The 22,463-nt window shown below is 42.0% G+C and overlaps 1 protein-coding gene across 1 annotated transcript; it reads right to left on the reverse strand.

Annotated features, from left to right (window-relative positions):
* Positions 1–4,716: 4,716 nt before the first annotated feature.
* On the reverse strand, positions 4,717–7,882 carry LOC134222899 (uncharacterized). The gene is made up of 4 exons (XM_062702042.1): positions 7,180–7,882; positions 6,238–7,109; positions 4,835–6,181; positions 4,717–4,785 (listed from the first exon to the last, which is right to left on the reverse strand). Exons 1-4 carry the CDS (start codon positions 7,880–7,882, stop codon positions 4,717–4,719), a joined length of 2,991 nt encoding a protein of 996 aa, XP_062558026.1.
* Between the last annotated feature and the right edge of the window lie 14,581 nt (positions 7,883–22,463).

Here is a 22,463-nt window from a genome sequence, read left to right on the forward strand (position 1 = left end):
AATTGACGAATTTTTGACAAATACAATGATGGGATATAAAGCAATTTATTATAATTTGTCCAATCTAACGCGAACTCATTTTTAACAATGCATTTGGTACCTGGTGGGTCGCAAGCAATACGTGATTCTGCTAGGTGGGTCGCATATCCAAAAGTTTGGGAACCTCTGCCTTACATGATAAAACGATGACGAAACAAGTAATACATTTTTGTTGTTTATATTGTTTTCCTGAAATGTAATAGGGAAAGATCTCTCTGTTATGTGGATAAGCTGCAGACGCATATTGAACAATATCACAAAATAAATATCAGCGCAAGGAAATCTATCCCTTTCAAGTGTGTTGATTGTAGCAGAGTCTCCAATTGCTTTAAACGGTATAAGGATCACATAGTGAAGAATCATCCTTGTCACCAACATGATTCGAATGAGTCGAATAAACTGCAAGAGCCAACTTTAGAGCCAATGGATGCTGATGTCGAAGAGATTTCTCCACTTTCTCCATTTTCTGAAGAGACCATCCATCCACACTACACCGTGGAGTCTATTTCAAAAGAAGGGCCATTGCTGCAGATTTCATCAATGCTTTGAAACTGAAAAGCGTTAAACAGCTTAAAAAACTAAAATAGAATTTGAGTTCCAATACTGTCAATATGTATAACTTAATAAAAACGTCAAAAATGAATGAAACAAGTAAATGGATAGATTAGCGACGAAGGCACTATAAACAAGCAGCTAAAAGAAAAGATTTCAATTATTTAACTGAGGAAATGTTGATAAAATACTAAGTTGAAGAAGAATTAATGACATGACAATATTCAATCATCAGCCTATTTGATGATCAGCCTATTTGTAAATCTTTTTGTTTTCAAAATATGATCCAACTGATAGAAGATTGTTACCTCGTGCTGGCACAGAAAATTCCACCAATCGTACAAGCAACCGTGAGTCTCCTTCAAAGCTTAGGTAAGCTTGAAATATCACATAAAGTATATGTTCCGCGTTGACGCTAGATGGCAGTGTTGCATGAAAGCTCGAGTTGCATGCAACTCATTCAGCAAATTTTCCAACTGGAATAAAATTCACATGAAATAATTTACACAATGTATTTAGAAGCTTTGCTGCATTTAAGAGCAAAGCTTCATTGCATAAAAGCATAAATTATGTCCAACTTTGGAAATATTACTCTACATAATGCTTTCATTAACAAGAAAAATAAATTGAAAAGCACCGTCGTGTCGTCGAAGATGGCAATGCATTGCAATGGGGACATTCTAATAGCCTTAATTATCATCTCAAATACTTCGTGAATGGCTGTAATCTGAATAGGCTATAAGCTTTTGGAACCAGTGATTCATACAGCTCATTTTTGCTACTATTATCATGTTACATTGTTTGTACCGGACAGAATGTTGCACAATATTCTTTTGTGAGTGAGTTGTGACAATTACAGCGTTGTAAACAGATGCAATCATTCATAGTAATGAATGTATTACTCGCGAGTCTTTCGTGTCGTGTGACAATATTAGTGCTGCCTATGAATGTATCGCTATCAGTCCTGTAGTGCGGGGGTCGCGGTTAGTCGACGACTAACAACCTTTTCCGGGATGATTTTCTTGTTCAAGACACTACATTCTTACAAAATACTTTTCTAGTTATTTCTCTTGAAGAGAAGAAAAAAAAGAAGTTTAGAACATGCTGCGTCCGCCCTCGTAGCCTTAGACGAGTGCTCAATCTACAATGAACGGCTCAGATTAGCCATTCTTCTTCTTCTTCTTCTTATTGGCATTACACCCCCACACTGGGACAGAGCCACCTCGCAGCTTAGTGTTCATTAAGCACTTCCACAGTTATTAACTCCGAGGTTTCTAAGCCAGGTTACCATTTTTGCATCCGTATATCATGAGGCTAACACGATGATACTTTTATGCCCAGGGAAGTCGAGATAATTTCCAATCCAAAAATTGCCTAGACCGGCACCGGGAATCGAACCCAGCCACCCTCAGCATAGTCTTGCTTTGTAGCCGCGCGTCTTACCGCACGGCTAAGGAGGGCCCAGATTAGCCATATTATACTCAATTTGATAATGCGCCCGCCCTCATAGACGCAAGCGGGCGTTCAACCCACTTCCCACACCTCAGATCAACGAGACTGTGAAGGTAGTATTAAATATTCAATTTTTTCAACCATTTTTAACCCAAAAATTTTTTTTTTGGGTTCTTGAGTTGATCTATTATGATGGTAGTGCAAAATGAATATTCCGAGCAGTCATAAAAAAACTATGATGATTAGGGGACATCCATAAATTGCGTAACGTTTAGAGGGGAAAGGTGTGATGATCCAAACAAAATATTGAGATGCTCCATACAAAAAGTGTGACAAAGGGAAGGGGGGGTTGAAAATTCCCGAATTTTATGTAAAGCAATTAATGTATCTTCCCTTATAGAAAAAGTAAAAAACGATTGGTTTCGTTTGGTAATCACATATGTTAAAGTCGTAGTCAACGCTAGATGTTGGCTCAGATCTTTCATCGCGAGGACGAACGTGGATTATCTTGACAAGAAAATTATTATTATTATATAATTATTATTAGCCGAATTATCTATACAACTTCAGTGATACTACCTGCTGTTGGATATAGCATTTCTTGAAGATCTACTATTGCCAACGTTTAAGATAATCAGATTTTTCTGTTCTTGAGTCGCCTCAATGCATACATACTTGGAAAACACTGCACTGTTTACTGCATTTCGAAGAACAATATATTTCCTCTTGGACATGTCTAGATCCTCATATATGACCAATGCCTGTGAAGGGTTAAAGCATTTGTTGGCATCCTCTGCTGTGAATGGAAAATTTGCAGAAATGTTTACAGCAAATGCTAGTTGCTTAAAACTTATTCTGCAACCCGCCTTTTTTTTGGATTTGATTGAGCAACTCTGAGAATGTTACCCGAGATGTGTTTTCAATTGAACAATAAGCATTTTTGTACTCATGGTTAGGAACTCTCAATAATTGTAACCAAATCGCACTTTTTCAAAAAGTATCTATTTCCTCCGGAAGCGTTTGAGCCACTGAGAGCTCAATTTCGAACAAAGTACGTTGCATGATGTATACAAATCAGTGTATATCTACTGAGGAGTATGTTCCGGTTCTGGCAAAGATTAGACTAAATAGCGAAACACACATGGTGTCCATTTGCTTTCATCACATCCAACCCACTTTTCAAAAACTGCATGTTCAAAAAAAAAAAATCTCGTTAGTTTGCGGATAGTTGTAACGGAAACATTAATAAATGGTCTCACAGAGCAAACTTTTGGTAATGATACTATATTTTTGTGAGGAACTCGTTGGAACTTTTATTGCCAATCGTTTGAGCATCACAATAAAAGATCTTGAAGAATTATTTATTTTACAAATCATTACTTCATTGTCTTTGAATTAAGCCACAACTGATTCAGTTTATAAACAAAATATATAGCACTAACCTTGATTGTAATTGTCCACATCAATTTATTTTAAAATACACTTCCCAACGATTCCATTTTACCATGAAAAACTAAAGAATTTCACGAAAAAAACAGACCGAAAATTTGTTTCGGTTTTCGGCAAATGTCGACGCCCGTTATGGCAAGCGTTATGAATTCTCACGCCTACTATTACTTGTATACATCAAAGAAGGCATATATAAATGTAGATGACTGTTAATTGTACCTCAAACATAAAAAATAAAAAATAATTGTGTGTATTGTTCAACTCAAATGTTTCACCCCTAGGCAGGGTTTGCAGAAATCGCTCTCAATAGATTACGATAAAAGAAAGGCAAAAACTGTTCCGAATCATAACAAGCCGTGATAACAAAACGTTCTCGCTGATTTTGTGTTGGGGATCATACAGCTGTTTAGAACAAGTTGAAATGTTTCTTATCGAAAAAGACCATATTTAAAAAAATAATCAAGTGAAGTTTTTTGCGCCCAGAAGCTACTGTTAAAATTTCAGCCAGATCCGTCAAGTCTATGTGGGTGCTCAATGAGCATGAAGCTTAAATGAGAAAAATCGTCTGAATGCATAGGAAAATTAATCCCATCCACTATCGAGGCTGGCAGGGCGCAAAGGAAAAACACAAACCGGTTCTGATAGCTTTGTGTATTGAGCTTCAACTATAATTAGATCGAAACGTAAGTATAATATTTCACAGTAAGTATTCAATAATTACTCACAATTCGGTGGGCCTATATATCTTGCGCACCTGCTGTGCCACACACTAACCTCTACCTAGTGGCCTAAATTCAGTTAATTAATTATCTGATATTATCTTCATTTAATATTATTTTCTCACTTTTTCTTTTCAGGATTTGTCGGAAGGACCCACTGGACCACAGACTGGACAGACTGCGACGATGGATTTCACGCTATGACTGCGGATAAAAATAATAAATTATGTGGATAGCTTTGACCTGACTCAACTAACCTCACTTTGCGACTACAATCTGGCAACTGTCGCCAAAGGTATAATCCTACCGAACTAATCCTTAATCGGTGGAAAATCGAATCGAGCACTACACGCTAATTTTCTGAACCGTATTTTAATTTTCAAATTCTCTTAACTAAATTCACTGTTTTCTTAAATCGTAAACGTCTCACTGCTGCTTCAACGTAGCTGGAATGTGGCGAAGAATGACCGGAAGAGCCCGATGACAGCTTGTCAAACGAGCGATGTCATTCCACCAGCGTCGACGCGGCGCTTCGGCAGCTGACGTGGCGCTTTGACAGCTGACGAGTGCCCTTCTGATTCGGTGTTGGGCAAGGTTGCCAGCTTGACGGCTTCTGCGTTAACAGTCTCCCCCGGGTGTGGTCCGAAGTTCTCCGGAGTCTCACGATGATCGTTGAGGTCAAGCTGCGCTAACCTTGAGACCGACCGCACCACGCTCTTTTGTCCAATCTGTACGACGGCCTGACGATGTCGACCATCCGGATTCGAGATCATGCGAATGATTCGTCCTCGTTCCCATCCGTTTCGCTTCGTCGGTTCTGCGACCGTCACCAGATCTCCTGGTTCTAGCGAACGAGTTTCGTCGAACCACTTCGGCTGTCGGCGGATCACCGGCAAATATTCGACCAACCAACGTCTCCAGAAAACATCCAGCTGACGCTGGATTAGTTCCCAGGATCTCCCCAGGATTTCTCGGCGGACTAGTTCACTTGGCTGAACCCAGACTGTATCGTTGCTTCGTTGATCTCTTCGTTGTATCACCCCGCTTGAGCTCAACACCAAAAAGTGATTCGGTGTAAGTGCCTCCGACTCCTCAGACTCTAGCGGCAGATACGTCAGCGGCCTCGAGTTCACCATACGTTCAGCCTCCACGACCAGTGTCTGCAGCCCCTCGTCATCGAGTTTCTCCTCGGAGCACGCCTCGGACATGGCGGTTTTTACTGACTTCACCAGGCGTTCCCATGCTCCTCCCATGTGCGGTGCTCCTGGCGGAATGAAGTTCCATTTAGTATTGGTACTAGTGAAGGTGTCGGACAGTCCCTGGCTAATCTGATGTCGCAGCACTCGGTCAGCGCCTTGGAAGTTTGTTCCGTTGTCACTGAAGAATTCGGCGGGTGGGCCTCGGCGACCCACGAATCGGCGGACGCAGGAAATACAGGATTCGGTTGACAGTGTGTACGCGACTTCGAGATGGACGGCACGTACTGTTAAACAGGTGAACAATGCGACCCAGCGTTTGACGTTTGATCTTCCCAGCTTGACCAGCAGCGGCCCGAAATAGTCCACCCCTGTGTAGGTGAAGGCCCGTTCATGGTGAGCCAGGCGAGCAGGTGGAAGCGGCGCCATTGGTGGAATTGCTGGTTTCGCTCGGCGGATCTTGCAGAACGTACATTCACGGCTTACCCTTTTGACCACCAACCGCAGTCTTGAAATGCTGTACAGCTGGCGGATCTCGTTAACCACCGTTTCTGTATTTCCATGACGGTATCGCTCATGGTATCGACGAACGAGAAGTTCCGTGATATGATGATTTCTCGGCAGTATAATTGGATGACACACGTTGTAGCCGATGTCTGCAGCTGCTCCGATCCGGCCACGTTCACGTAGCAACCCGTTGTCGTCCATAATCGGCATTAATCGGTAGATGGAGCTGTGTTTCCCGATAGCCTCCTGCCCGGTTTCGTTCGGTACCTTGTTGGACAGTGCAGCGATCTCATCAGGGTAGGAGTCGTACTGCACTAGCTTGCATATCGTAGTTTCTGCTGCTCGAAGTTCAGACTGCTGAGTTGTCCTGTGTATTTCAGGTGCATCTTGGTCGTATTGCGTAATACGAATCGGAGAGCGAATGCGGTTGCTCGTAGTAGCCGATCCCAAGAAGAGAATCGGTCGAAGTCAATCACCGGCTCGAATGAACAGTGGTGCAGAATCGATGCCCGCATCTCCTCAGTAGTAACCATCACCGGCTCTTTTGGATGAGGCCACTCTTCCTCCGGTAGGCGCAGGAAGTCCGGACCATGGAACCACTTACTGTTTGGGTCGAAGTACGGACCGCTGCCCCATTTAGTCGCTTCATCTGCTGGGTTTGACTTTGATGGCACCCATCGCCATTCGCTTGCCGTGGTGTGCTCCAGAATCTCTCCTACTCTGAAGGACACGAATTGTCGGTAGCTCCTAGGGTCGGCCATGATCCAGGCCAGGGCTGTTCTGGAATCCGTCCAAAACACCATCTTGGATACAGGAATACCGTGATTTTCTCGGACGAACTTCGACCAACGTACGCCCAAGACACAGCCTTGTAGTTCTAGTCTGGGAATAGACAACGGCTTTAGCGGAGCAACTTTGGATTTGGCAGCAATTAAGCAGCACAGCGGACCCATTTCTGAACTAAGAGTGCGCAGATAGATCGCACAAGAGTACGCTACCTCGCTTGCGTCGACGAACACATGGAGCTCGGAGTTGTGATAGGTCTTATGATTCGCATGGTGGAAATAACATCTAGGAATGCGCACCCCGGAGATGTACTCAATCATCTGCACCCACCGCTGCCATTTCGCAAATACGTCTGTGCTGACTTGTTCGTCCCATTCAGTGCCTTCTCTCCAAATGTCTTGGATAAGAACTTTGCCGTGGATGAGGAACGGTGAGAGCAATCCCAATGGATCAAATAGAGTCATCACGCATCGTAGTACCTGCCTCTTTGTCGGCCGCGTGGCCGTTTGAATCAGTGACTGGACTTCTACACTCATCTGGGTGGAAAAGCTCAGCTCGTCGGTTGAAGGACTCCATAGCATTCCGAGCACTCTCTGTATTCACTCCGTCAACGAGTTTCAGTTGCTTTTCGGCAGCAAGTGGAACTTCGCCCAGTCGTTCTAGCACCGTGCTACTGTTCGACCGCCAGTTGTGCAATTCGAACCCTCCGTTGCCGTGTACGTGTCGTACCTCGCGTGCCACTTTTGCTGCTTCCTCTTCCGTGCTGAAACTCGCCAGATAATCATCAACGTAGTGGTCGTTGATAATCGCTTTTACCGCTTCCAGATACAGCTCTCGGTGTTGCTCGGCGTTCCTGTTTTTAACGAACTGTGCTGATGCCGGTGAACAAGTACTGCCGAATGTGGCAACGTCCATCAGGTATACTGTGGGCTTCTCAGACGGGTTGTCTCGCCACAGGAAGCGTTGGGAGTTCTTGTCTGCTTTTCGGATTCGGATCTGGTGAAACATCTCCTGGATATCCGAGCTGACTGCCACCCCGTACAGTCGGAAACGGAAAAGAATCGCGGGAAGAGAAGAGAGTTGATGTGGTCCTTTGAGGAGTGCACTGTTGAGCGATACGCCGTCGACCTTAGCCGCAGCGTCCCAAATAACGCGGACTTTCCCCGGTTTCTTTGGGTTCATCACCGCTCCGACTGGGAGGTGCCATACTCTCCTTGGATCCGCTGCTTCCATTTCTGCTTTCGTAGCCTTGTGCGCGTATCCTTTGCTGCGTATTCGCGTATTTGTCGGTGCAGATTCTCCTTCAGTACCGTGTCACGATCCATCCTGCGCTCTAGGCATTCCAGCCGATGCACTGCCATGTAATAGCTGTTCGGGAACTCTACGTGATCTTCTTTCCAAATTAGTCCCGTTTCGAAGCGGTTTCCAACACGGTAAGTTGTGGCTTCCATTATGGTTAGCGCCCGTTCGTCTTCCTGCTTCATCGGGATTACTGTCGGACATACTCCTGCTCCTTCAATGGCGAAGAAGTCTTTCACCGCCTCGTGAAGTGTTTCATCACAGGAACATTCGCAGATGTGGAAACTGTATGAATCTTGTTTACTGCTTTCATGGGGACCGTAGACGCACCAACCTAGTCTGGTTTTCACCGCCACCGGTGCCGTCCCATCTTCTCCTTCTCGTACTTTCAATGGTAGCGCTTAGCCGCAAATTATCGATCCCGATAAGAATCTTCGGAACAGCGTTCTTGTAGCTGCTGACAGGAATGCCCGTTAGGTGCTTGTGCTGCTTAACTGCCGCATCCATCTGGAAACTTTGGCAGGGAAGACCCAGGTTCTTTACAGTGCGCGCGTTTAGCAATTTGTGCCGCTTGTCCTGCCCTAGTCCAGCTATCTCGACAGTGACCTGTTGGGAACCCTTCTCTACGCGTGAAGTATTCCCAGTCCAACGAAGGCATAGAGGAGAGGAGTGCCTTTTAGTCCCAGCGAAGTAATCAAGTCACTTTCCACCAATGTCAGATCCGATCCCTCGTCAAGAAAGGCGAACGTTGATCGAACTGTTCTCCCCGTAAAGAGTGACGGGAATGATTCGGAACAACGTCGAGGAACTCAGGTGCCGATGGGTGTGGTTTCTGCGACTTGAACGGTGGATTCCGATGACTTTGGTGGGCCTCTAGATGAGTGGAGAAGCGGATGATGACGGTACTGGCAGCCATTGATGTCGCAAGACTTTCTGCCTCGGCACGCGCGTCGTCCATGGCTGAATAGACAGTTTTGACATAGACTCAGCGCACGGACTCGTCTCCAACGATCATCGACTGTCAACTGTTTGAACGCGTTACAATCTCGTACTCGGTGACCGCTCTTATTGCAGTTCAGGCAATTGAACTGCTTCGCCGTTTCTGTCGGATCACTCGATGAATCCCATGTCCTTCCGGGCGTTTCCACTGCGTGGGAGTTAATGAATCCTTTGCCCTTCGGGCGGTCGCGAGGTTGTTTCGTTTGACCTCTGGTTCGAAGGTCACTACACTTGTCGCATCTCGTACCACAGCTGCCATATAATCGCCGAAGGTTTTGAGATCGACTTCTTGGAATCCTCGCTTATACCCCGCCCACATCATTCGTTGATCCGCAGGAAGTTTAGCGACGAGTTCCTGCAGCAGTGACGGGTTTGATAGGTGAGCGCGTTCGTTCGCAGCTCTATAAGGTCACACAACGCCTGCACTGCCATTCCGAAGTCAATTAGTCCTTCCAGCTTATCCGACTTTGGGGCTGGAATTTCTCGCACCTTACGAAGCAGAGCGTTGATCAGCAATTCCGGTCGTCCGAACCGCAAGCGAAGTGTCTCGATGACCTGCGGGACTGCTGCTGGCAGCACCAACCGACAGCGAACCGTTTCAAGCGCTGGTCCAGACAGGCACCGTTGGAGGCGCAGCATATTTTCTCCATCTGTAAAACCACAGGCTTCCGTTGTGTAGCGGTAGTTAGAGATGAAGATCGGCCATTCCGCTGGGTCACCGGTGAATCGAGGAAGTTCTTTAGCCAGGGACTGCCTTGCTGCTAACTGCTGCTGTGTTGGGCGAACTGGATCTCGTTGGGGAATCACTTGGTTTTGTATCACGCTTTCGTATTGTCGAGGGGGCTGAGACGAATTAACCGCACGCGAGGGGGGAGGACGCGTTTCCACTTCGGTTAAATTTTGTTCAATGTAACTGGTCTGATTTAAATCAAGAGAGCGCGCGAATAAATTTCGCTGCTGCTCCAGAGAATTTATAGGAGGCATATTATGTTCTACCGGGCGCGCGACAAATCGCTGCTGCTCGCTGGTAGTTGTTTTGGTCGTAGGGCAATGTTCTGAATCGTATGGGTTTGTAAGTTGCATAGTAGTACTCAAGGCTTGACGCTTACCTGGGGGTTCCATCGTTCGACTTACCGGTGGCCGGCTAGTTTGTCTTACCGGCATCCTTAGCGACCATAGATCCTCAAGTGGATCGGTTCCACCAACTGCTCCATCTGATGAATGACGATCCCACTGTATCTGGTCGTCTGCGGGAGTCTGTTGCATCGATCGGTTCGTCTTCGGGATGGTGCCGGTCTGCTTCTTCACTTGCGACGTGTTCGCCGCTGGCTTTGTTGGCCGCACCATCGACGAGTTGACCGGAGCTGAACGATGAACTGGCTGGCTTGTTTCTGCGCCGTGTTGAAACTTCTCCAAAAGCTTCCGGCACATTTCTACTTGAGATCGTAGATTTGCCAGCTCTTCAGATGTTGGGTTGGCGCGATGCTCGCACTGCTCAACCCGATCCTTGAGAGCTATGAAGGAAGCTTTCGGATCCCTTTTGGCCTTCAGAAATTCCACGGTACCTGGCTCGATCGCCGAGAGTGGAAATTGACACCATCACTGGAGCGGTAGTTTTCGGTGTATCACTGGGTGGAGGCATCGACCGACGAGCATTCGGTGCCAGAGGAGCTCCAGGAGGAGTTGGTGTCACTAAGCGCATATTCGACGAAGGTGAAGTCGCATCGATGATTGCACCACCTCTCGTGCCGCCACTACGATGGCTCGCAATTTCCTCCCATCCAGTACTCTGTCGATCAGTTTCTGCTGCTCGTCCAAGTGGCGCCGCTGGAGTTCCAGTTCCACACGAGCGCGTTCGATCTGCTGTCGTTCCACCAGCTGATTCAGGCAGACGGAGAACACCGATGTTGAGCTAGTGTGGCTGAATTCACTTCGGACCGATATGACGTCATCACTCTGGTGTGCGGCATGCGCGGTGCAATCACCACACAAGAAGGATCGATCCCGGATGCTCTCATTCACCTCGGCGCAGGCGTAATGCTTCCAGACGTCGCACTGGTCGCACTGGACCATGTTGTCCGCACTATCTGGCCGTTGGCAGGCCACACAGTTGTATTCCTCGTGGCCATCGGTCGCGCTGTCTTCCATGTTGCCACGAATTTTGAAGATTTATCGAGGCTGGCAGGGCGCAAAGGAAAAACACAAACCGGTTCTGATAGCTTTGTGTATTGAGCTTCAACTATAATTAGATCGAAACGTAAGTATAATATTTCACAGTAAGTATTCAATAATTACTCACAATTCGGTGGGCCTATATATCTTGCGCACCTGCTGTGCCACACACTAACCTCTACCTAGTGGCCTAAATTCAGTTAATTAATTATCTGATATTATCTTCATTTAATATTATTTTCTCACTTTTTCTTTTCAGGATTTGTCGGAAGGACCTACTGGATCACAGACTGGACAGACTGCGACGATGGATTTCACGCTATGACTGCGGATAAAAATAATAAATTATGTGGATAGCTTTGACCTGACTCAACTAACCTCACTTTGCGACTACAATCTGGCAACTGTCGCCAAAGGTATAATCCTACCGAACTAATCCTTAATCGGTGGAAAATCGAATCGAGCACTACACGCTAATTTTCTGAACCGTATTTTAATTTTCAAATTCTCTTAACTAAATTCACTGTTTTCTTAAATCGTAAACGTCTCACTGCTGCTTCAACGTAGCTGGAATGTGGCGAAGAATGACCGGAAGAGCCCGATGACAGCTTGTCAAACGAGCGATGTCATTCCACCAGCGTCGACGCGGCGCTTCGGCAGCTGACGTGGCGCTTTGACAGCTGACGAGTGCCCTTCAGATTCGGTGTTGGGCAAGGTTGCCAGCTTGACGGCTTCTGCGTTAACATCCACTATTATATTACTTCTAAGTAAGCTGTAGTCACTCAATGCCACTCACTCGTAACAATCACAGTTTTTATCAAGATGAATACAGTACTAGGTGCTTCAATCTGATAAGTTTGTGGAAGAGAAGACGGCGGGGGTGAAAAAATCATTTTCAGTGCAAAACGAAAACAAACCAGCTGGCTCTCCCGTACCAAAATCCAAGATGGTTGAATCTTGAATTTGGCAGATTGGAACACCTAGTGGTGTATTCATCTTGGTTTTTACATTATAATAATATTATATTATTATATTATTATATAATTATTATATAATAATATATTACGCATTTGGTTGTTATGGACATAAGGTCAAACTGGTAATTTTACCGAAAATTTCGTATGTCTAAAATGTATAGTCGAATAGGTCGTTTGGCCAAAAGTTCTGTTACACCGAAACAGTCATTTGGCAGAAAGAGGAAAACATTTTTTGCAGCGAAATGACCTGTTTACTGAACAACATTTTTGGCCAATTTGACTCCTTTCCAAATAGTTTTGTCGGCCAAACGGTATTTTCGACAAAATGGCCTGTTCGTGAATCTTCATATATTTCGTAAACTTACAACAGCAGCTGTAGTCTTCTTATTCCGTACTACTCCCATGCTCCCTTAACGATTCACTAACCAACGTTAACTTGCAGCACTCATTAGTTTGATACCTATGGAAGAATAGACTGTTTTATTATTTAAACTGTAATTGCAAAAAAAAATCTTTTAAATCTTCTAAAAGGATAACAGATATCAGTATTAATCACCGTTACATCGACATTCTCTTTATGAGCGCACTTCAACATATTGAAATGACGGAAATTCAGGCTACGTTGTAAAAATTGCCTTCGATTGCAATCCGACGGTAGACCACAGATTGCCGGTCATAGACTGTGTGGTTGGCGATGTACGGCTATGATCCGAGACAACTTTTTAGCTTTAGAACTACAAAGTCTACTCCGGCCTTAGTCTACATAAATAATTTTTTTTTCTTTTTTTTTTTAACTAATTTTATTTGCTAATTATCTACAGGCATACCTCGATAGTACGTACACCTCCGTAATTTTAATGTACGTACTATCGAAGCGTACGTACTATCGAAGCAAAAAAATACCGAACAAAAAAAAAATTTTTTTTGCCTTTCAATTTATTTGGGAGTGGTGTAATGTTTATAAAACTAATCGGAAGCCAAAATTTCGATAGAAGGCTCTGTATTCTAAGCAAATTTATATTTGATATAGTACACAATGGACCAGCATGACTCAGATTTTTCTTGAAATGGTGCCTACATATAGCATTGCGCAAACTTATCATCCTTGTAAATGTGAGGCTATTGTTTTTATGAAATATTGTATGTTAATGCTTCGGAACATCCATAAATTACGTGATATTCGTGACGTTTTAAAGATATGTTACACATCATGCATAATTATGCATGTTACTACAAAAAGTAGTTGATCACAACATTTTTACGTGACGTATTTTATGGATTCCACCTATAGATTTTATGTAAATGAAAAGCTTTAAGGTTGTCCTGCGCTGTCACTGTCGTTGCGATTTTATTGGCTCTATTGAAGCTTCCTTACCAAAGCGACAAACTGTCAGCTATAGCAACAAACGCATCGCGTTGATTTCATTATGATTATTATGATTCGTAATTATATACATAAGTACATTACACTAAGATGAGTATAAAGATAACAACAAAAAGTGCGACGTGGGATCATTTTTGGCAACATGGCCACTATTCAATACATTCTCGGCCAAACATAAAGATACTTTTTTCTGAAAATGCGTGTTTGTTCTTCAGGAAACTGAGGAATTACTCCATGAACACCCTTTGAAATTCTACTAGAATTTTGTGTGTGTTTTATTTCTCCTAGATTTGTTTCAGATATTCTTCTAGGTTTTTTTTCGATAATATCTCCAGGAAATCCATAGGTGAATCCATCAAGATTTTACGAAACTCAAACTCAAACCAAGAAACACACCGTGATTTTTTTTTCAAAAATTACTTTAGGAAATTCTTCAGGAAATCCTTTCGGATACTTCTATTCATTCTGAAAAAGGAACTTCCCGGAGCAGTTATTGAAGGAATTTTCTGCAGAATAATTTGAGAAAATTCTGTGGTAATTCCGAAACGAATTCCCGGATAATTTTCGAAGAACTTTTCGGGGGAACTTTAAAATAGATTTCTGAAGAAGTGCATGAAGTAATTTCCCGGGAAATTATTGGCGGATTTTTTGGGAGAATACATGGAGGAATTTCTGGAATAAAAAGTAGGAGAGTTTCTCGAAGAATTTTCGGGGTTATTGTTTTAAGATATTGCTGGAAATTCCTGGAAAATACTGAAGGGAATTTTGGATGATTTTTTTTAGAAATTTTAAGCGAAGTACCGTAAAAATTTCGAGAATGGCTGCAGGATCTTCCGGGAGAATCCCTTAAATAATTTCCAGGGGAATTTTTGTAGGTAATTCCGAAAGAGTTTTGACCAGTGGTGGATATCTGTGAACCTTGTTCTGCCCTGCTTTTTGTCTTTGCTCTGCCCATACTCGCGAGCAAAGTAAGCAAGCAATGCAGGCAGTAGGTTCATATGAGTATGGCATTTCTGGTAGGCCCAATTACACTCTTTTCTTACTCGTGAAGCGAGTATTCCCAGCACTGGTTTTGGCGAAATTTAATTTTTGCAGCCAGATGAATTTGCAAACGAATTTTGCAAGGAATTTCCAAGAGAATTCCCGAAGAAAAAAAACGGGAACAATTTCCCGGGAGAGTTCTTGGAGGAATTTCTGGAAGAATTCCTGGGGCGTGAGTATCAAAGGCTTCCACGTGAGTTTCTGAAGAAAATCCGGAAAGACCTCGAAGTAATTAATGGAGAGATCTTGATGGAATCTCTGGAGTAACCCCAGAGAGAATGCCCGGAGGAGTTTACATGGAAATTCCTGAATGATTTTCTGGTGGAAGTTCTGGGAAAGGGGATGTGGAAATTTCTAAGAGAATTGCTAAATGATTTGCTGAAGAAATTACCGCGAAAATAATGGAGGGTATATTTGGAAGGATTAACGGAGAAATATTTGGGTATAATTTAAGATGAATGTCGGGAAGAATTTCATAAAAATTCGCAGAGAAATTCCTGTAGGAACTTTCAGCGAAATATCGGGAAAAACTCCCGTGAGAATTCTCGGAGAAACTTCTGGAGGAACATCCAGATAAATTCCGGAAAACTGACTCACGCCGCCGCCAATCACCACCACGCCACTGGCACTGGCTGAAAATGATCTATCACGCCTCACGGTCGATACAATTTCAATCGGCGCACAGGTCTAGATAGAATATCAAGTTAAATCATGTATGGAATTTTCGACCAAACTACCAAGGTATCCCAGGGAGAACCCTTGGGAGAAACTACTGTTCCATGATAAACTTCTTCGGAATTCTAAGTAGGACGTCTCAGAGGAAATTTTCCACCAAAAATTTTCCTCAATTTAGTAACGCTGCTAATTTGTTTCTCAAGAAAAAAAATTGTTACCGACAAGTTGATAGAATGGAACTAAACTTAATGTAAACTTAATTAAACAGTAAAATATCTTACCGAAAATTCTATTTTATGAATCACCATTCCCATGATGAAATTAATTTACTCTTCGGGGAAATATTTTCTGGTCTATCAGGTGAACTCATGCATGGGGGAGGGTTCTAGAACTGAAACTAATATCCTTGATAGATAAAATAATTCATAAACATAATAATTGTTCAATTAAGTGGATTGCTAAACTGCTTTCTAAGACAATCATACACATAAAATTTCATTTATTGCTAGTAACACTAGTAACATGCCGATGACATCCTCACACGAGTGCGTGTGCGAACGCGTCAAAGACAAAATAATTCCTCTTGCTGATATTCTGCTTCATGAGGGCTTGGACGCGCTCCGCATCGCTCAGCTGTTTCAGATGTTCCTTCAATTGTTTAAAATTATAGTATAATATGGTCGGGGTTCAACCAAACCGCACCAAGCGGCTTTTCGACTGACTTGTGATATTTTGTTCGTAAAAGGACAACGGAAATAGTTTCATATCAATTTAAACGTACATTTGCAGTAGGATATCCTCAGTTATGGGGTTGAGGGATATCCGATACGATTTACGATCAATTAAATCTGCTAAACGAAAGTTTTGGCTGAACCCCGACCATATGTGTTACCTAAGACTGGCAAACATTTATGACACGCTGCTTTTTCAAAGTTTTGCTACTAAATTCCTTATAAGCTCACGATGGTGTTTAAATCAGTTGTGAAATTATTACGTAACATATGAAGGACCCCCGCATGTGCCATGATCAAGTTGTGAAATTATTACGTAACATATGAAAGACCCCCGCATGTGCCATGATCAAAGCATATTCAAATTTTTAGTAAAATCGTAAAGAAAATCGAACGAAAAAAAATTTTTTTTTTTGTGTACGTACTATCGAGGTAAAATGTACGTACAATCGAGGGTACGTACTATCGAGGGTACGCACTATCGAGGGTACGTACTATCGAGGTATGCCTGTACATGCATTCATCTCTTAGACTAGGTGTTCCGTGTTTTCTTAACACTATCATCCTTATTTGCTATGTTACAGTTTTAGTTATTATTAATACATTTCAATTGCCTTTGGCAGTTAGAATTTTTCCTCTGGTTGAAATAAACCATGTAGGAATTACAATGTTTTCAACTTAAACTAAAACATAAATAATTAAAATATGAATCATTACATATCGTTGATGAGGGCCAAAAGCTTGCGGTCACATCTACAAGAAATTGTGACAAACTTTTGGTTTAATTTCATATGGATTGTATTTAGTTAAAATTGTCTATTTTTCGAAATGTCACAAATAAGATAACGCTTTCCATCATCTTATTTGTGTAACTGAAACAAATCTCTCCCTTGCCCTCTTTCTCTGTGATGTCTACGAACACGTGGTTTTTGGGCACAATTTTCCCACATCCTTCACGCCTTTGCATCCGAAAATTAACCCAATTCCAGGCGCCGGACGAGACAAGCGATCTTGCTTCCGATTTTCCCATCTCAAGGATCCATTCATTCTAATTCGGATCGCTATTTATTAGGCAAAGGGATGCATCCCATGCGCGCCCGTTGCATAAATCACAATTGCATCAGTTTCCTCCTGCCGATCGACGGGCTCGATTTACCTGATTTACCGTTAAATTTCTCTCCCTTCTTTTCATTCCGATCACCAATGCCGCCGATGATGCCAGGCCCATGAAAGGCGTCTGAGTGTTTATCTTTTCTCTTTCCTTGAAGAATTCTTATGAATAGTGCGAATTCACCCCAAGAAAATCGATGCCGAATTTCAGCCTCACCGTTTCGGGTAGCGATCGAACATTCTATTCAAACGTCCCTTGATTGCTCCCATTTTTGGCACCTCCATTGTCTTGTGCGAGGCAGTTGGAGAAGCTCGATTAGCTAAAATTCGATTTCCAGTGCGTCATTGCATCAGGGTGACCAAACTTGTCAACGATTGCGAAGTGCAAGAAACTGATTCCAGTATGGTAACCCCGAATGGCAGCGTGACGTATCGGAATTTCAGGTTACCGCAGATTATGCTCATTCGTAGAGGTGAGTAAAGAAGGTAATTTTTCAATTTTTCCTACGATGCATGACTGCACATTTGAAGGATTGTTTTTAGCATCTCGGTTCGGCCTGGGATGAAGTATGGAAAGCAAGGAGAATTGGGTTTCATTACCTGGCACATGATGGTACCTACTTGGAATTACTTGGTTCTGCTTAGATTTTCAATGGCAATGGGACCAGTTTCGGCATGCCCTATAAAATGGTACATTTACTATATTTACTCATGGCAGGATAATTTGTATTATACAAGTTACAGCTTCTTCAATTATGATTGTCAGTGGCATTCGATAATGTATTGGAGCCTAATGATAAATTTTATTGAATCTTATCCTTCATTCCTCTTTTTTTTAATTGTAGTTCAATGCTTATGATCGCATTCGATTTTTTTTCGGAAATGTCGGTTGTATTCCCGAGCATTTTCTTGTCAGCATTAATATTTGCAGCATATCATAAATATGACACAAATATTAAAACGGCCAGGCCCACCGTGCAGGCTTGAATTTGGGAGAAAATCCAGAACTCCCCGGCAATCAGATTATTTAGTACTAAATAACATGATCAACGAAGAGTTTTGAATCTACGAAAGGAAGAAACGGGGACAGCCGTACCAACCGTTTCACATTCAGGGGGAAAGATGATTGACGAATCGTTGGGAGTGACTTTGCTAAGAAGATTAATGTACACTCCATGGGTCGTCGACGTCTTGGGACGTCGTGCCCTGGCTTATACACTGATGGGCATAAGTATTCGTATAAATTCAGATAGATTACTATGAAAGTATGACGAATACTTATGTACATCAATGTACATATAGGCCTAGGTTTAAGCGCCATTACTCGCTCTCTGGAACGAAAGAAAAAGAAACAAAAGCGATGAAAACCAAACGAAAACTCAAGACGATAAAATTATACCAAATGTTTACTTACAACATCTCCATATTTTCCGTGCTTGGAAGCGTTTTTTTTTTATTTTTCCAGTCAAAACACAATTTATTAAAATTGCTTACCACAAATTTTCGCGGAAAGTGAATGAGAAGTGAAAATGAAGAAACGGAAGAAAAAATCATCAAGAAAGCCTATTCAAGGCAATGTTATGAAAACGTTTTTTTTTTAACTCATCCGGGAAAAACACATTTTTTTAGTTGATGTTGAGCGACGAATTGTCAATTGGATTATGTTAAGAAAGGAACACAAATAGTTTCAAACATCCCAACCCACTGACCTATAGAGTTCGCGGTTAAACATGGATTCGTTCTTAAAGTCTCCTCTGGAAATTTCTTGGCCAGCCGTCTCTGTGTCGCAAATAAGAATCCAGTGTACATAATATTAGGCAAATAGTACAAACGTATAACTAATTAACTTTGAAAATCAGTCAGTGCCCACACGCCCGTTTCAAATCACTCAGAGACCGAGCGAAACTGCACCACCGTCTCTTTCTTTTCTCACGGAAATCTTACTCATTTTTCGTAAAAAGTGGAACTACTCAAATTTTGAGTAGTTCCACTTTTTACGAAAATTGAGTGACCCATCCGTGGGAAAAAAGATACGGCAATAAAATTTCACTCAGCCTCCGAGTGATTTGAAACAAGAGATATTTTAGTTACTAGATAAAGATTGTCGCTGTCGTCGCTGTCCGGAACATCTTTTGCTGGCGAGGATAGGGGAGCAAAATGTCAAAGAAGGAAAATTCATACGATTTGACAGGTATGTACCACACATGTTTCGGACAGCAGAACAAAGGGAACCGAAGCGACAATCTTTATCTAGTAACTAAAATATCTTTTTTTGAAACGGATGTGTAGCTCGTAAAATGTGAAAAATAAGTTTTCAATGGATTTATAGTTCATTAAATTGAATATAGTAAACTACGCGCCAATAATCGCATATTTGTTATTTCGAATTTTGATTGAAATGTATAAATCAACTCTAAAACGGCATGACGCCGTCGCGCCATCGACAAAAATAAACCAAAACGCCACCTCTGCTAATTTTTAATTGGCGCACAGGTCTTGTATAAAAAATAAAACTCATGGATAATAATTTCATTGGACGGTTTTGATATGATTCATTGTACACCTAAGCTGCTGAGCCCAAGCGTTAAAACAATATAACACGACTAAAATCAATACATATTTGAAATCAATTCTGTAAAAAAGAGATTATTTGCACATTGTAAAAAGTACCTTCCTATATCAAATATTTAATGCTTTGTTTTACTGTCATACTATATAAGTAAAAACTACTTACCAATTTGAAACCAGCAGCAAAACGTAGGGAATACTTACCAATTGCATTACGTTTAACGTGCTTAAGTGTATGTTCAGTACAAATTTACCAAAAGATTCAACGGCTTCAATCCTATTGGGCAAGTGCCTATGTCTAAGCACGGTAACGTCCGCTCTAGCTATCCATCCATACTACGTGCAGCAAAAACATCCCAAAACGTGCGTTTCAAGTGTACAGCGTTTAACGTCCGTTTGTCCGTTTCTAGGAAAAAACTATGTGTCCAATGATAGCGATGAATCTTTGTCCTGGACTTTCAAGAATGTCCACGCTGTTCAAAATGTATGGCATTATGTCCAGATATCCGGTTTTGCGCCCTTGTTCGATGCTTTCTCCCTCTGCGGCTGTGCTTACGTATCCAGGTGAGTGAAATCTGTCTTGTGGATGCACTCGTACATCCGGGGAGCCAATCAACGCGAACCGATCAATGTATTGAAATATCTATTTCCGTGTGGTCCTTGATTTCAATCTAGGATAAAAATCACAAAAGCATGAGGATTACTACTCCTGGCCACGCCCATCTTCACCGTAACTTGGGAGGGGAAGGAAGTGTTGGTGTAGTACTTACTTAACGAGAGGCCCCCGACTCAACGACACCCTCATAATACCACGGAGTTGGATATTGGAGAAGGTATTCGTTGGGTCAGGATTTGCCTGTAGCTGACAATGTGACCGTGGTAGATCCTACACCGTAACACATCATACAAAGGTGTCTACAAGGGTGGTTCAAAAAATCGGTTTTGCTCCACAGTGCTCATCTGATTCTTTACCATGTTCTGAGTGTCCTCTGAAAATTTGAGCTCATTTGGATTAAAACTGATTTAGCACAAGCCGTTTCAAGTTTGCATGCAAATTAGTATGGGGAAATTTATGTTTTCATTATACTGTTAATGACGTTTGCCCATTAAGCGCAGGTTAATAGAAAACCTACATAGCTAAAAGGAATACTCAGCATTTTCAAAAAGTGGTGATATTTAGAGGGGCCTTCCTCAGCCGTGCGGTAAGACGCGCGGCTACAAAGCAAGACCATGCTGAGGGTGACTGGGTTCGATTCCCGGTGCCGGTCTAGGCAATTTTCCGATAGGAAATTGTCTCGACTTCCCTGGTGGGCATAAAAGTATCATCGTGTTAGCCTCATGATATACGAATGCAAAAATGGTAACCTGGTTTAGAAACCTTGTAGTTAATAACTGTGGAAGTGCTTAATGAACACTAAGCGAGGCGGCTCTGTTCCAGTGTGGGGATGTAATGCCAATAAGAAGAAGATAAGAAGAAGAAGGTGATATTTGTTGCAGGAAAACTTATAAGACAAAACGCCTTTTAGCTGGCAGGGCTTAGGGAACAACGCATCACGAGTCGGCGAATCAGAATTCTTGTATAAACGTGCATGGAGACGCGTAGTACATTGTAGGTTAATCCCACTAAGGAGTTTTGCCTCGCCAAAATGTTTCATCAAAAAGTGGAAAATTTCGGTTTTTCCTATCTTATTTTGACTTTTTTCCGCAAAGCCTACATAATATTCGGTCTAGTTTTAGTTTTACGAACATCTTAAAAACGGTAAATATAAAGGAATACCCAAAAGGCGTTTTGCAGTGGTGGGAAGGGAGGGTCTTGCTATAAAATGACTAATTTCACAATCATTTTCTATAGCTTCCTTCTCCGCGATACAAAAAGCATGGGCTATCAAGGCATTCATTGCCTCGCTGCAACTCGTGGGGGAAAATTTTCAAATAAACACAAACGTGGCTTTTTTCTAGTACGCACTCATTTTAATAAGAAAATCATTTTGACAAATATGCGATCATTGGCAGCGTAGGGAAGGAAAAATGCCCTAGTATCGGCCTGAGTGAAGGAAAAAATTCAAATTGCTGCCATTTTGTTATTTTATCTAGACACACATTTTAAAAGGGCCTAACAGCCAAAAATTATTCCTTCTGATTCTTTGTCTACATACCCGGGTAGAAGCGGTGATATTCATAACAAAGCATGATATTAACTTGTTTGAAATAAGAGTAAAAATAACAAACAAGAATAACAAAAACACCGAAACATCATAAAAATATCAGGAGCCTGTAGTATAATCGAAATTGTACTAATAATATTAGTAGAGTAGCTTGTAACTTGTATTTTTCCGTTGCATAATGAATCTACAAGTATCAATTTACAAGTCAAATATTACAGTTAAGGCGCACTGATAGTACTAACAGAATTTACAAGTAACTGTTGCATAAAGTACAAATTATTAGCGTTGGCTTGTAGTTTCTTTTACAAGTATGAATGGTGCTGTAATTAAATTTACAAGTAGCTTTTATTTAATTATTTCAGCTGTGCAAAGTAAATATACACCCAGGATTTTTTTTACACGGGTGGAATTCATTAATTTCTCGGTTAATCCGAACTTTCACAGCTTTTCAAATACCACCTGAATTTTCTTTGATTTTTTGTGAATTTTTTGGTGGTATTAACTCATTGTTTCATTGACGCTGAAGGGCTTAAACGACTAAAACCAAACCGTGTAAAAAAAAACCTGGGTGTACATCGTTTTATTGTTTTAAACGACTTAACAAAGAATGAAAATATTATTCAAAGACCCTACAGTGAAATA

This window comes from Armigeres subalbatus, chromosome 3 (genome assembly GCF_024139115.2).
Source record: "Armigeres subalbatus isolate Guangzhou_Male chromosome 3, GZ_Asu_2, whole genome shotgun sequence".
In the NCBI taxonomy this organism is placed as follows: domain Eukaryota; kingdom Metazoa; phylum Arthropoda; class Insecta; order Diptera; family Culicidae; genus Armigeres; species Armigeres subalbatus.